The sequence below is a fragment of the Desmodus rotundus genome, chromosome 12 (assembly GCF_022682495.2).
Source record: "Desmodus rotundus isolate HL8 chromosome 12, HLdesRot8A.1, whole genome shotgun sequence".
Lineage (NCBI taxonomy): Eukaryota > Metazoa > Chordata > Mammalia > Chiroptera > Phyllostomidae > Desmodus > Desmodus rotundus.
The window spans coordinates 68,517,941-68,531,092 of NC_071398.1; the positions used below are offsets into that span (position 1 = coordinate 68,517,941).

Sequence of the window (13,152 nt, forward strand, 5' to 3'; positions counted from 1 at the left end):
TACAAAATGAGCATCAGGAAAAGGCGAGACCAAATGGTTCCTGGAGCCTTTCGCCTATGAAATAGGCTTGCGGGTGGCTGCCTTCCCGCTGTCCTCACACAGTAGTCCTTCTGTGTTGTCTCTGTCCCGATCCCCGCTTCTTACGAAGACACCGCTCTTGTGCTCTTGTCGAGTTAGGGCCCATCCCGATGACCCCACTGTAACTTAACCGCCTACTTTAAAAGTCCCATTTCCAAACGCGGTCACATTCTCGTCTTCCACATGTGAATGTCCATACCAAGAAAGTGGAGACCTCCCCTTACCGCTCCCCGTCGCCCCCACCCCGACCAGGTGCCGGCTGCTCTGGAGATGGGCTCCTCCGACTGTCATTCAGTCTGAGGACGGAAACTGCTTTTTTCGCCCTTCTGGGTTGCCCAGGTTCGGAGCTTGGGATCCTCTCGTTGGACTCAAACCCGGAGCTGGTTCTGTCGTCTCCTCCCCATCCCCGGCCTCCATTCGCGCTTCTGGTCTTTTTCCCCCAGGAGGGGCAATATTAATGCGTCGGGGGAGCGGCCAGTGGGCGAGAACGGGAGGAAAACAGCTGCGGGGCCCGGAAGCCGCGCCTGGGATCTGACTGTGGGTGGACAGGGTCCGCTAGAGGGCGGCGTGGGGAGTGGGGGAAGGGACAGGACAGGCGAGCAAAGACAGGAGAAACTGCGGAGGGGCGGGGACCATTTCGACCGCTTCCCGCCCGCGCGCCTTGCGGTTTTCAATCCGGTCCGATGGTCTCGTATATCAGGGGGCCGAGCTGGCCTCAGTGACACCGAGGCTTGCGTGGCCGGGTGTAGGTAGTCATGTCCGGGAGAGGCAAGGGAGGTAAAGGCTTGGGCAAAGGCGGCGCCAAGCGTCACCGCAAGGTCCTGAGGGACAATATCCAGGGCATCACCAAGCCCGCCATCCGTCGCCTTGCTCGGCGTGGGGGAGTGAAGCGCATCTCGGGCCTCATTTACGAGGAGACCCGGGGCGTGCTGAAGGTGTTCCTGGAGAACGTCATCCGGGACGCGGTGACCTACACGGAGCACGCCAAGCGCAAGACGGTCACTGCCATGGACGTGGTGTACGCCCTGAAGCGACAGGGACGCACCCTGTACGGCTTTGGAGGTTAGGCCGCTGCTGCAGGCTTTAGCGTGCGGCAATCCCAAAGGCCCTTTTTAGGGCCACCCAGGTAGTCTTTGGAGGAGCTGGGTGCTGTGTGCGTGTGTGTCTCCTCTAGCATCTCGGCCGTTCACCCAACTGCCCCTGCGCCTTGCCAGTGTCGCATGTCAGGAGGCAGTGCTTGGGAGGCACCCGGTGTTGTATCCCGAACAATGGGACTGAGGCTTTCTGCACCCGGTTGCAACTGTGCAGCCACGTCCGGATCTGGGTGTTCGTGGACTAGGGAACGGCGCTCCACGGCAGTCCGGGTGCGGTCTCAGCCGTTCAGGGCAGTGCTGCTTTTACCAGTCAGACTCGGTATCTCTCGAGTCTATATCCGCATAGCAAGGTCTCTCCCTCAGGGACGGGGGTGGGAGCCTGGGATTGAGGCGGGAATTCACTTTCTCTCCACGTGAGCCACCGCAGCCACCCTCCTGCCTCGGGGGCGCGCTTTCCCGGTTGGGGTGCTGAGGTACTGGTCGCACGCGAGGCTCTCCCTTCGCCCGTAGTTCTGCATCGGGGGCTCCCGTTGCTGACGTGAGGATGCCGGCCGAGCACTCCCCGCAGCTGCTATCTGAAGGGGACGTTGTGCTCCATCTTTAGACACCAGGTCGTATCGGTCTGTTTGGGGGCGCGTTACCCACGTTGGAGGTCGTATTACTGGGCTGTGGGGAGTTTAAAGCGGCAAAAGGAGGCAAGGTCAGGCCACCTTCCCTGTTGGACTCAGGGCAGCCCCAGATTGGCGCTCCCGAGGTGCCAGTTCTGCCACGTGATCGTTTTGAGCTTTGCGAGTTACTCTTTGGGCTTGCCTTCCCACTTCTGCAGTGAAGGGAGTATGGCCAGGTGGCTTCGGGGCCCTGTTCACATTGGAAGCTGTCTTGTGCCATCCACTGTTCACGCGAAAAGGCGCGAGAGCACCTGCAAAAGTCAAATCCGATCAACAGCCATTCAGAAACCAGGGAAGAGAAATTCAGGCGATTAGATCCCAGGTGAACTCATTAGTGCAATTTTAAAACAAGTGGGGGAGACCCGGCCAGTGCGTGAAAAGTATTCTTGGTTTCCAACTCTGTTCTCATAATTCTCTCTATTGCTGTGGTCTTCGGTCGCCAGCTGTGACCCACGAACAGGGGTCAAGCTCAGTGTAGAAAATGGGAGGCGGTATCTTTAACTAATGAAGCAGAATAGGGTCAAAACTATCCCAAGTGGAAAACTAATCCTTTTGTACACCTTCATTTCCATTTTTAGATGTGTATGAACGTGCAGTAGGTAGCAATACGGAATCACATCTTACCGTAGTTTGGGGTCAGAAATCAGAGCTACTGCATAGTGTGTATAGTGATAACTGTATCTCTGCATGTAAGGATCGTGTACTGTTTTCTTCTGAAACCATGAAATGAGAAGCGAACCGCAGGGCTCAGGCTCAAAGTTGTACGCCGTCCCGGTGCCATCTTCGGACTGTGTGAGCCACACATTCCCAGGTGTCTCTTCCTCACCGGGTTCAGTGTCTTCAACCATTCAACCGGAATGAAGCAAAGGCCCTCCCTCCCTCCCCGCCTCCCGGGGTTATTGTGAAATTGAATGAGAGGAGGTGAGTGAAAGATGAGCCATAAGCCACCTAGGAACCTGGGTTATTCTTACTGCCCGTGCCACGCAGTCTGGATGCTGGTGGCGTGTTTAAAATTCTTCACCAACTTGTGTGTGCGTGTGTGTTTTAATGAGGTGATCGCGTAACGTAACGGTGGGAAATGGCGACCCACCCCACCATTCTTTGGACACCGTTTCTGTAAGTGCTGGCTCCGACGAACGTGTGGCTTGTAGATGAACATCATGTTTAAGAATCCTAGGAACTGACGTCGGAAGACACAGACTCCGACCTTGGAGCGCCCCAGCTCCGGGAGATGTGCCGACCTCCATCCATCCGTGGAGCCAGGACGTCGCGCCCGGAACCGTCACTTGCCATATGGGAATGGACTGTGCTCACCTGCACGTAGGGGACTTTTCGACCCCCTCCCTTGATCTCTTTGTTCTGTTCCCCTCTCCCTCCTTGTAAAAGCCTCTGCCTCCACTGAGAGGTGGTGATGGGCTTTGAGACGGGAGCGCCCCACCTTCCAGGTGGCCAGCACCTGAAAATAAACCACTTTCCTTTACATGAGCACCCGCCTGTGGAGTCTTGGCTTTCCTAGAGGCAGGCAGCCGGACCTGCTTTCGGTTACGACTGTGATTGGGCCTTACGTCAATTGGTATGTCACTGTTATTTACATCCTGGATGCTGATGCTATTAATAGATTTGCGACCACGCGTAAGGCTCTGTTCTAAGTCCTCTGTGCGTGGACTGTCCTATCTCTTTTCATCCTCACAGCGACCTGGAAGTGAGCACCGTTAGGATGCTGCTCTACACGTGAGGACGTGGAGATCCCAGTCTTTTTGTCTCCGCAGCCTTTTCCTGGTTATGGGTCAGGAGCCCTGGCCCTACGCATGAGGGGCCTCGGGCCTTAGCCGCTCCCTCCTCCCCTTCGTAGAAGTGAGGGGAGGACCCTGGAGTTCTGTTTCCCATCCCCCTTTCTCTTCTCTGTCACCCTCCTTCCTCCTGCCTGCCTTTCTTTCTGTACTTCGCTCTCAGCCCCTGACCGCACCCCAACCCTCTACCCCATCCTCGGAAACTTCTGTCAGCGAGGCCGAATCTGACGTCTTCGGTGGTGTGAAAGCAGACATTCCTCCCCAGATCATCTGCATCCGGGACCAGATTGGCGTCGCGGGCGGGGGGTGCGGGTCCTTGAACTCTTTTTCTCAGTCTCTCGCACCAGGAGCAGGCTACGTCTGGGGCCGTGGCCATTCGTGGGCTTTCCAGACGCCCCGTATTTCCGTATTCCACGACCCTGCCAAGGACCTTGGAAGTTCCCCGCAGAGGTCCGGTCCAGGCCTGCTCTTGGTCTGTTAACTTCAAGGACCCCAAGAGGCGGGGGGGGGGGGGGGGGGGCATCGCAGGAGGCCCAGCTCCCTCACTGAAGGCGAAGAGCCGAAGGGCAGGTGAACTAGGCCCCTCATCCAGCATTTCCTGACCAGCTATGGTGTGCAGGGCACGGCTTGGGTGCCAGTGCCACAGAGGTGAACGAGAGCAGATCCTGACCCTGGGGGACGCTTCCGGCCTGATGATTGAAGGGAAGGGAGTAGGGAGGGGTGTTAGGATAGGACAGGGTGGGGGTGGAGGGTGGGGGGGTGGGTGGCAAGGAGGAGGACCCAAAAAGATGAGGGAGAAGAGGATGAAGGGAAGGGGTCGAATCTTGAAGAGCAGGGGCTCTGAGGGCTGCAAAAAGGGGGCGGGGCACTCGGCACAGAAGAAACAGGAAGGGGTGAGGCCGCGGCGTACCTGGGGCCTGCAGATGTGCTGTGGGGGGTCAAGAACGTCCCTGGGGAGGTCCTGAGAGACACCGGGAACCAGACGTATATTGAAGTTGTCTTTGTTGGGATATTGTAGACTTAATCACTATCCGCAGAATAGCTAAAACTGATGGAACGCTTCTCCTGGAGCGGACACCGTGCTAGGTACTTTGTAAGAAGCGTCACCTTTAATATTCCCGACAACACCATTGGCAAGGTGCTACTGTCTCTCGCCGTTTCTACAAGTGGGGAAGAGCGAGGCCTAGGGAGGTTTCCGTGCTGAAGTCGCATACCTGTTCTGTTGCGTGGTCCAGCGGAGGATTCAAATTTGAGCTTGTCTAACTGCGGACTCTCTGCCAGTCATTAACCGCCAGTGCTCTGAACTGCCGCGCAACAGAAGGCGGGCTTCATTCTGAAGGGAACTGGGAAGCAGGTGGGAAGTTTCTAAGCATTCAGAGAAAAGACAACTCTCACACAGAGTGCGTGGAAGCTTAGCGGCAGCGCAGAGTGTCCATGGGTTAAGGGAGGGACCATGGACGGAGGGAGGGAGGGTGACAGAATTGAAAGTCAGAGAGCAGATCTGATGACATTTGGTGGCTCATGAGGTTTGGACAAAGGACGAGAGGAAGGAACTTCTGCCCCGAACAGGTTAACCGGGGGCTCGGGATGGGGAACCGAAGGTGTCTTTCATTAAGATTGGAGGTACGAAAAGGGAAAAATAGCTTGGGGAAGCAAGACGCTGCAGTTTTGGAGATAAGCGGAGTTGGAGGCACCTATCGTCCATCCAGAAGGACCCGGCCACAAGGCAGTGAGAAAAATGTTGGTGCAGAGCTCAGGACAGGGGTCTCAGCAGGAGATACCACTTGGGGAGCACTCGTCAGAGGCAGAGATACGGAAAGCGGGGAATCCGTGACCTCGCCGCTGGAGTTGCAGGGGGGGGAAAGACAGAGGCCCGCGTGGGTTGAACCCACGATATTGATGGGGCTGGCGGAGGAAGAGGAGGAGGACCCGAGAAGGCTGAGATGGGGACCCGGAAAGAAGGGTAAGGAGGAGGACCGGGAGAGAGTGTGAACCCGAAGGCCAAGTCCTCTGCCGAGGAAGCAAAGGTGTCAGTAAGCGGGGCCACAGTACCCCGTTGTATCCCTCTACGCAGGCACACGCACCGGTTCCTGCTGCCCCAAGGCAGAATTCAGTGTGAACGCGGCCTGTTTTTCACGTCGTAAAAGCAGGGTAGACTTTTCCTGCAACCAAGCTAGCCACATAAGAAGCTAATTATCAGGAGGAAGAGCATTTATTTACCTGGTCTTTCATTTTCCTTTAACTCTCATCTGAGAGTAGAGAAGTGATTAAGTACAGAAATCATTAAATGTTAAAACGTGCATCTTCAATGTCTTTCTTGTATTGAGGAACTCAAGTCTGTGTCTCCCAAACGAGTAGAAAGATTTGGGAGACTTCTGTGAGGGTAGGTAGGCGTTTACAGTGACAGGAACACGACATTTTATCCTGTTCTTGACTGGGTGTCCACAACGCTACTGAGTTTGAGGTTGAGACAGGGAGACTTCCCTGGAAGTAAGCGGGGAGGGGCGGGGCACGGGGCGGAGGCTGTTAAATGAAAGCAGTGCCATCCGGGCGAGGTAGGCAGAGGACCGACACCTGACACCGGTATCTCAGGTTCCAGGGTCTGCTCAGCGGATCCCGGACCTGACACACCGGGCCGGCCGGTGTCTGTACGTCCCTTCGAGGTGCGTGCCCCGGGGATGGATGAGATGATAGGTGCGCAAAGCTGGTGCCCTCGCACGCCCCCAAGGCCCGGGCCAACAGATCCAGCCTGCACAGGGGCCTACGCTGGTGATCAGGCACCGGGGAAGAGACCTAGAGACACGCCCTGGGAAGTTGCCATGATCCGGGAAAGAGGAACACGTGACAACCTGTACCAGGTCGGCCACAGTCCCTACTTCTCCCCCCTTGTGACACGTCTCGAGAGGCAACGGGAGCTTTAAAAAAAAAACGTGGAGAAACCGCGTCTGGGTAGAGCACCCAGAGAGAGAGGCCGAAGGTTTCAGAGACTCCTTCACGGGGTCCAGTTTGTCTCGCTCTGCGGACCCGAGCCGAAAACGGTCCGTGGAAGGCCCAGCTCACGAGTGGCCCACAGGTGTGCGTGCACACACACACAGACACACACACACACCCCCCTTCTCCCCACCCCGGGGTTTTGATTAGAATAAGAGGGTGGGTGGGAGGTGCTACCCAGTAGTCGAGGGAGGCCCGTAGTTTGCCGGCCAGCCGTGGTGATACAGGAACACGGAACCTTGAAGCAGCAGAAACCCGCCCCACGGAGGGGATGACTTTCCTTCCTCCCCAGCCCGATAGGCGCGCCGGGTGGGGCCATTTCCGGCAGGGGTGAGGAGCGCGCACCCGGCGGCCGGCGGGGGTCTCCCGGGCGCGCTCCGGGCCCCCGAGTCGCCACCGTCCCCAGTGACTCAAGAGGCAACACATTCCCGACCCCGGAGCCCCTTCGTGGAAAGACAGCCTAGAAGAGCCCGACCACGTGTGCGCGAGGCTTTTAGCCTGTGTGTTGGGGGGCCCGGATACTCTTGCTCGCCTCTAGGCGAACTCCCGTCCCGGGGCACCGAGAGACCCCGGTGGCACACAGCCTCTTTCCAGTGACCTCGTGGGTGGCTCTGAAAAGAGCCTTTGGATACGATGGAACCTCGGACCGAGAGCGCGCTTCTTAGGCCCGCTCCCCGCGGATGCGGCGGGCCAACTGGATGTCTTTGGGCATGATGGTGACGCGCTTGGCGTGGATGGCGCACAGGTTGGTGTCCTCGAACAGGCCCACCAGGTAGGCCTCGCTCGCCTCTTGCAGCGCCATCACCGCGGAGCTCTGGAAGCGCAGGTCGGTCTTGAAGTCCTGCGCGATCTCGCGCACCAGGCGCTGGAAGGGGAGCTTGCGGATCAACAGCTCGGTGGACTTCTGGTAGCGCCGGATCTCGCGCAGCGCCACGGTGCCCGGGCGGTAGCGATGCGGCTTCTTCACGCCGCCCGTGGCCGGCGCGCTCTTGCGGGCCGCTTTGGTGGCCAACTGCTTCCTCGGGGCCTTACCACCGGTCGATTTGCGCGCGGTCTGCTTAGTACGGGCCATGGCGAACGACACCTGCACAACACAGCGGCCGGAAGGGTATCGGTCCCGGGGCCGCAGCAGCCGTCTTTATAGGCACAGTCTTTCCCCTATTGGGCGGAACGATAAAATTGAAAGTCCCGCGCTGGCTACCCATTGGCTGTGACGTCATCCTCCCTGGCGTGCCCGATTGGCTGGGGCAGAATCCTCCCTGCCCCCAGCCACCCGCCTCCCTGTCTACTTTCCAGTGTGCCAAGAGCTCTTCCTACCTGGTTTCTCCTCTTTCCGGACGAGTCGTGTATTTTGTGTGTGTTGTTTTGTTTTCCTTGCTTGTTTTATATACGTTTTTTTCTTTTTTCTTTTTTTTTTTTACTCGCAACTGTTCAGAATGTCTCTCCGCAGCCCTTCACTCCCTAAGTCAGGCTACCCCCGCCTTGCCCTCTCTTCTCTTCCACGCCCTGTAGCTCCCGAATCGAACCTCAATCTCCGGTTTGGCCCCCGCCCCCCTGGCGACCTCGTTACCTTTTCAGAGCCCCATAGTCGGTCTGAAGGACCGCTTTCCCCCGCCTTTCGGATGGGAAAATTGTCCCCCACCCCGGGCACAAGATTCCGCCTTCGAACGCCCAAGTGGGGTCCCTCATCTCCGCTGCGAAGGCGTCCTCTGGCTTCTAAAAATCCAAAGCCAATCAGCCATAAAGAAGCCCGGCACAGCTAGGCCAAGCCCCAGGCTCGCCAGAATCCCGAAAACCGCCCGCTCCGCTCCTCCTAGGCCTCCAGTACGGGGCAGAGGCCTCAGGGGGGTAACCAGGGAGTTGAGCGCTCGCTGCAGACTGAGGGAAAGCACCGGGGGCCGCCTGACAGGACTCCGTAACAGTCGGCTTGGGCGGCGCCCAAGGGGTTTGTTACGTCCACCTGCGTTACGAGGCTAACGGCCGGGCCCGCTCAGCCCAATCAAGGTGGTCAAGTGCCGCTCGACATGTGCGGGCGTTTGGGAGTCCAAGGCGAGTGGCATTCCCAGCGCCGCACGCGGGTGGGCTTGGCGCTTGCTATCGCGACAAGTGGCATGTCAAGACAACTAGCTACTATAACAGCTCTTTTATTGGAAAGAGTGGGTGGCTCTGAAAAGAGCCTTTTGATTTCACAGGTGCTGCCTCTCCGAAACGGGGGCTGGCTGGGCGCCAGACGCCGGCCTCACTTGCCCTTCGCCTTGTGGTGACTCTCCGTCTTCTTAGGGAGCAGCACGGCCTGGATGTTAGGCAAAACACCGCCCTGGGCGATGGTTACTTTGCCCAGCAGCTTATTCAACTCCTCGTCGTTGCGGATGGCCAGCTGCAGGTGACGAGGGATGATGCGCGTCTTCTTGTTGTCTCGGGCGGCGTTACCCGCCAGCTCCAGGATCTCGGCGGTCAGGTACTCCAGCACCGCCGCCATGTACACAGGCGCGCCGGCCCCCACCCGCTCGGCGTAGTTGCCTTTGCGCAGTAGCCGGTGCACACGCCCCACGGGGAACTGGAGACCGGCGCGGGAAGAGCGGGACTTGGCCTTAGCGCGGGCCTTGCCTCCCTGTTTGCCACGACCAGACATGACGGCACTCGGCACTGCGAGTAGCTCCCGACCGACGACCGAGAAAGTCGCCCTAAACGGCTCCGCTTCAGCTTTTTATAGGCAGAACGGCGATTGTCCAACGAGCACTGTGATTGGCTAAACCGTAGCTTTGTCCCGGTGGCCAATAAGAGAGCGCAGGGAGAATCCACTCATTTGCATGACCCCCTCCCCCCACCCCCACCCCCCGCAAGAGCGCCACTGAAAACTCGCCAATCACAATACAGCGTACTCAGAGCCTTCATTTGCATACATCCTCTATAAGTCCCGAGTCGCTTCCGGTAGCCTCGGTCCTGCTGTTGTTGTGTTAGCGTTCCTGCTCCTCTCCTTCGCTCGTGCGTTCCGCTATGCCTGAGCCGGCCAAGTCCGCTCCCGCGCCCAAGAAGGGTTCCAAGAAAGCGGTCACCAAAGCCCAGAAGAAGGATGGCAAGAAGCGCAAGCGCAGTCGAAAGGAGAGCTATTCCATCTACGTGTACAAGGTGCTCAAGCAGGTGCACCCCGACACGGGCATCTCGTCCAAGGCCATGGGCATCATGAACTCCTTCGTCAACGACATCTTCGAGCGCATCGCCGGCGAGGCCTCCCGCCTGGCGCATTACAACAAGCGCTCCACCATCACGTCCCGGGAGATCCAGACGGCCGTGCGCCTCCTGCTGCCCGGCGAGCTCGCCAAGCACGCCGTGTCCGAGGGCACCAAGGCCGTCACCAAGTACACCAGCTCCAAGTGAGCTCCTCCTGGGACGCGGCGCTCGCACGAGTCGCCGGCCGCTTGACCCCCAAAGGCTCTTTTCAGAGCCACCTACCTTGTCAGCGAAAGAGCTTGCGTCACTTGCCTTACTCCGATGTCTCTGTCCCGCTTTCATTCCCCGTGCCACCTACCCGTTTCCCAGCGAACACGTTGCCTTTGAAGGGCGACGGGTAAGGTACCCAGAAAACAGAAGGCCAGTTTTCTGTGGCTTGCCGGAGAACTACCTGGAAGGGCGTGTTCGTTCGCATCCAAGTGAACTGCCTCCGCGGCAAAAGCGTCTAACGGTGCCTGGTCCTCCATGTGTTGAAGGCCATCTACCGAGGAACATCGGGCGGGGAAGCGGGGTTGGCTCTGTGGCATTTAGGTCAGGCCAGTGCTTTGTAACGCGTTCTTTCGTGGGCTCTGGAAGCCTTGTTACGAAGCGTTACTGTAAAACTGCAGCAAAGCAATACTCGAGGCCACGCCTCAGCACCCATAGCAAACTTTTCCGGTGTGCCTGGGTACCTTGATTCCGCGGTCCAAGTAAGTTTTAGTCACACACTCCTCCTGTCTCAGTCTCGCATTCCTTTCAGGCTCGCAGAATCAATACATACTATTGCTCTGCTTAGAGAAGTCAACCACTGTCAGATTAAGGTAATAGAAAGGCTACTGCTTAAAGTCTTTTTTGTTTTTTCACTCGGTCCTTGATACCTACACAGTTCCCCACAGGTGTAGTTTTTTGCTGCCGTAACACAATCTGGATTAGGAAGACAGGAGGAAAGGGGATTTCACGAACCTGTGCCAGCTTCTCGTAAAACGTCCTCCAGAGACCTCAAACAGCAGTTTTTAATCTTAACACCTCTCGGCCTTAAAAAACATTTGTCCCTTGCCCGGAACAGTTCATCCTCTCTGCAAAAATAGAGGAGGCACTAGACATTCGAGAGTCATACCGAGGCCCTCTCCGTTTTGGAGACTAGATGGCTCCAAAGAAGTGTTTCCTAAGAACGGCTCAAAGGCAATTAGACCCTGAACCAGTCAACGTATGGATGAAAACCCCACGGACAGCCACTTGAACCCACATCACTGGGGCACTGGTGGTGAGAGGCAAGGGTGACGGACCTACGGAACACACACCGGGTGACTCACGGTCGGTAATCACTGACGTGTCGCTTTTGCAGTTGCCGTATTCCTGGGTAGGATCCTCATCACGGTTTTGAGTCACGACCCCAGACATTTTCTCGCCTTTTTCCCTAACTGTCCTTTCCCAGAATTGTTTGTAACGCTACGTACAAAACTAGCTGCATTCCCCCTTTATTCCTTCATTAACTCCGGGCACCAAATATGGTACTTTACATTTGTACCCTCATTAGAGTTCAAGAACATTTTAAAGAGGTCAAATGAGAACAGAAGGTAAAGCGCAGAAGAAAGCCATAAAACTGAAACTCCCTACCAAAAAAAAAAAAAAAAAAAAAAGTTAAGCACACTGCAGCGAGGTCCTAGCTCATCCCCTTGCTTTGGCTCTTGTTTGTTTGTTTCTTACGTACCTACATAAAACCCCAAATATTATCTTCCGGCATGATTTCTCTTACTTCCTGTCTACTCCACTCAATCAAATACAGGTAACTTATTTCCTAGTCGTTGTACTAAACCTGTCCCTTCTTTCCGAGGCTTTGTCCCGGGCCCCAGGGAACGCCTCCCTGCTTCTGCACATGCCTTGCTCGGATCTATCGCCGGATGAGGCCCACGGCCGGAACTTAAGAAGTTCAGGAAGAGCATGGAGATGGGCGAGGAGGAAGGGGGGCAGAGCGAATAGGGGAGAGATTGAGTTTACAGAGTAGGAATATAACAAAAAATAAAAATGAAGATAGAAACAACCAACCCCGCCCCCTACGCACACAGTTTAGGAAACTGTGTGAACAACCGAATATGCCGCGGAGGAAGTAGTCAATATTTGGTTCTGAGGACTCTCAAATATATGAGTAGGAAAGCAGAAAACGGCTCATCTTGAACTGACGGTGCAGAACGTGACTCGATGTAACTAAATTACCCACCAATCAATAGGTCCGTTTAGCACCGACATTTACACTTACACGTTTCCAAGCAAAACTGACACCTTGTTCTGTCTCCGGGATGAGTATTTTGGGCACATCGCTTCCCGCAACAAGGGAGAGATTTTTTTAAAAACCACACTCTGCACCCTGAGAGAAATAAAACACGCCGGGGATATAGCAGTAAAAAGAACAGAAAAGGTCCCCGTCCACATAAAGCTACGTCCTAGTAGACAGATGGACGCTGAAATAAGCAAACGAAAGAAATGTGGAACAGAATGACATTAAGGGGGTGATGTGCGCTATGATGGAAAGCAGACTGTGGAGTGCAATGTGGATGACAGGTCTGATCGGTTAATAGTTGAGCAGAGGCCCGATTAAAGTAAGATAGTGAGCCATAGGAGAGCTTGGAGAAGAGTATTCCAAAAAAATAAAATAAAGCCAGCAAGCGCAAAGGCCCTGCCTGAGGCAGGCAAAAGTTCGGGGGAGTTCAGGGAATATGCAAGTCTACTGTGGCTAAAGCACAGTGAGCAAAGGAAAGATTCGCAGAGAGATGACGTCAGAGCGGTTGCCGATCACGTAGGCCATCGAAGGACCTCATAGGCCATTCATTGCAAAGATTTTAGCTTTTATTCGTGATAACTTGGAGTGCCTTTGGAGAGTTTGGTTGGAGTAATGACATGACTCGACTTATGTTTTCTAAAGCTCACCCAAGATGCTGTGTTAAAAAAAAACACACTAGGAGAGCAAGAGTACAGGCGGGAAACCTATCAAAGAGGCTACAGTAACAGCATTTCAAAAGAGAGAGAGCTGATAGCAGTGGAGACGGTGAGAAGGCGCCAAGCCTGGGAAAGCCTGGGAAATTGATCGGTCCATTTTGGAAAGGCCCCTGGTCCGTCCCAAAGTCAATCTAAATTCAATCTAATATAATCCCAGGGACACAAGAAGCGTTCTCTCTCTCTCTCTCTCTCTCTCTCTCTCTCTCTCTCTCTCTCTCTCTCCCCCCCCCTCCCCCCCTGTTACACGCTAACCCCCATGCTGTCACACGTTCTCTCTCCATAGCCGTGTGCACCGGCAGCCACGGGGACTCGGCCTTTGGAGCACCC

The 13,152-nt window shown here is 55.9% G+C and overlaps 4 protein-coding genes across 4 annotated transcripts; 2 read left to right on the forward strand and 2 right to left on the reverse strand.

Annotated features, from left to right (window-relative positions):
• The first annotated feature begins 318 nt into the window (after positions 1–318).
• On the forward strand, positions 319–3,326 carry LOC128779688 (histone H4). Its single transcript, XM_053915484.2, has one exon. It carries the CDS (start codon positions 834–836, stop codon positions 1,143–1,145), a length of 312 nt encoding a protein of 103 aa, XP_053771459.1. The 5' UTR covers positions 319–833; the 3' UTR covers positions 1,146–3,326.
• A 3,473-nt stretch (positions 3,327–6,799) lies between these two features.
• Positions 6,800–8,607, reverse strand: LOC112313720 (histone H3). The gene is made up of 2 exons (XM_053915892.2): positions 7,939–8,607; positions 6,800–7,779 (listed from the first exon to the last, which is right to left on the reverse strand). The coding sequence occupies exon 2, from the start codon at positions 7,691–7,693 to the stop codon at positions 7,283–7,285; it is 411 nt and encodes a 136-aa protein (XP_053771867.2). The 5' UTR covers positions 7,694–7,779; positions 7,939–8,607; the 3' UTR covers positions 6,800–7,282.
• A 140-nt stretch (positions 8,608–8,747) lies between these two features.
• LOC112313459 (histone H2A type 2-A) lies at positions 8,748–9,303 on the reverse strand. The gene has a single exon (XM_024570000.3). It carries the CDS (start codon positions 9,251–9,253, stop codon positions 8,861–8,863), a length of 393 nt encoding a protein of 130 aa, XP_024425768.1. The 5' UTR covers positions 9,254–9,303; the 3' UTR covers positions 8,748–8,860.
• Positions 9,304–9,529: 226 nt separating this feature from the next.
• On the forward strand, positions 9,530–11,564 carry LOC128779799 (histone H2B type 2-E). Its single transcript, XM_053916229.2, has one exon. It carries the CDS (start codon positions 9,619–9,621, stop codon positions 9,997–9,999), a length of 381 nt encoding a protein of 126 aa, XP_053772204.1. The 5' UTR covers positions 9,530–9,618; the 3' UTR covers positions 10,000–11,564.
• Positions 11,565–13,152: the final 1,588 nt, after the last annotated feature.

Bases quoted from the DNA above. Each gene is read 5' to 3' on its own strand.
- LOC128779688 (XM_053915484.2), top strand. From the start codon at position 834: ATGTCCGGGAGAGGCAAGGGAGGTAAAGGCTTGGGCAAAGGCGGCGCC.
- LOC112313720 (XM_053915892.2), bottom strand. From the start codon at position 7,693: ATGGCCCGTACTAAGCAGACCGCGCGCAAATCGACCGGTGGTAAGGCC.
- LOC112313459 (XM_024570000.3), bottom strand. From the start codon at position 9,253: ATGTCTGGTCGTGGCAAACAGGGAGGCAAGGCCCGCGCTAAGGCCAAG.
- LOC128779799 (XM_053916229.2), top strand. From the start codon at position 9,619: ATGCCTGAGCCGGCCAAGTCCGCTCCCGCGCCCAAGAAGGGTTCCAAG.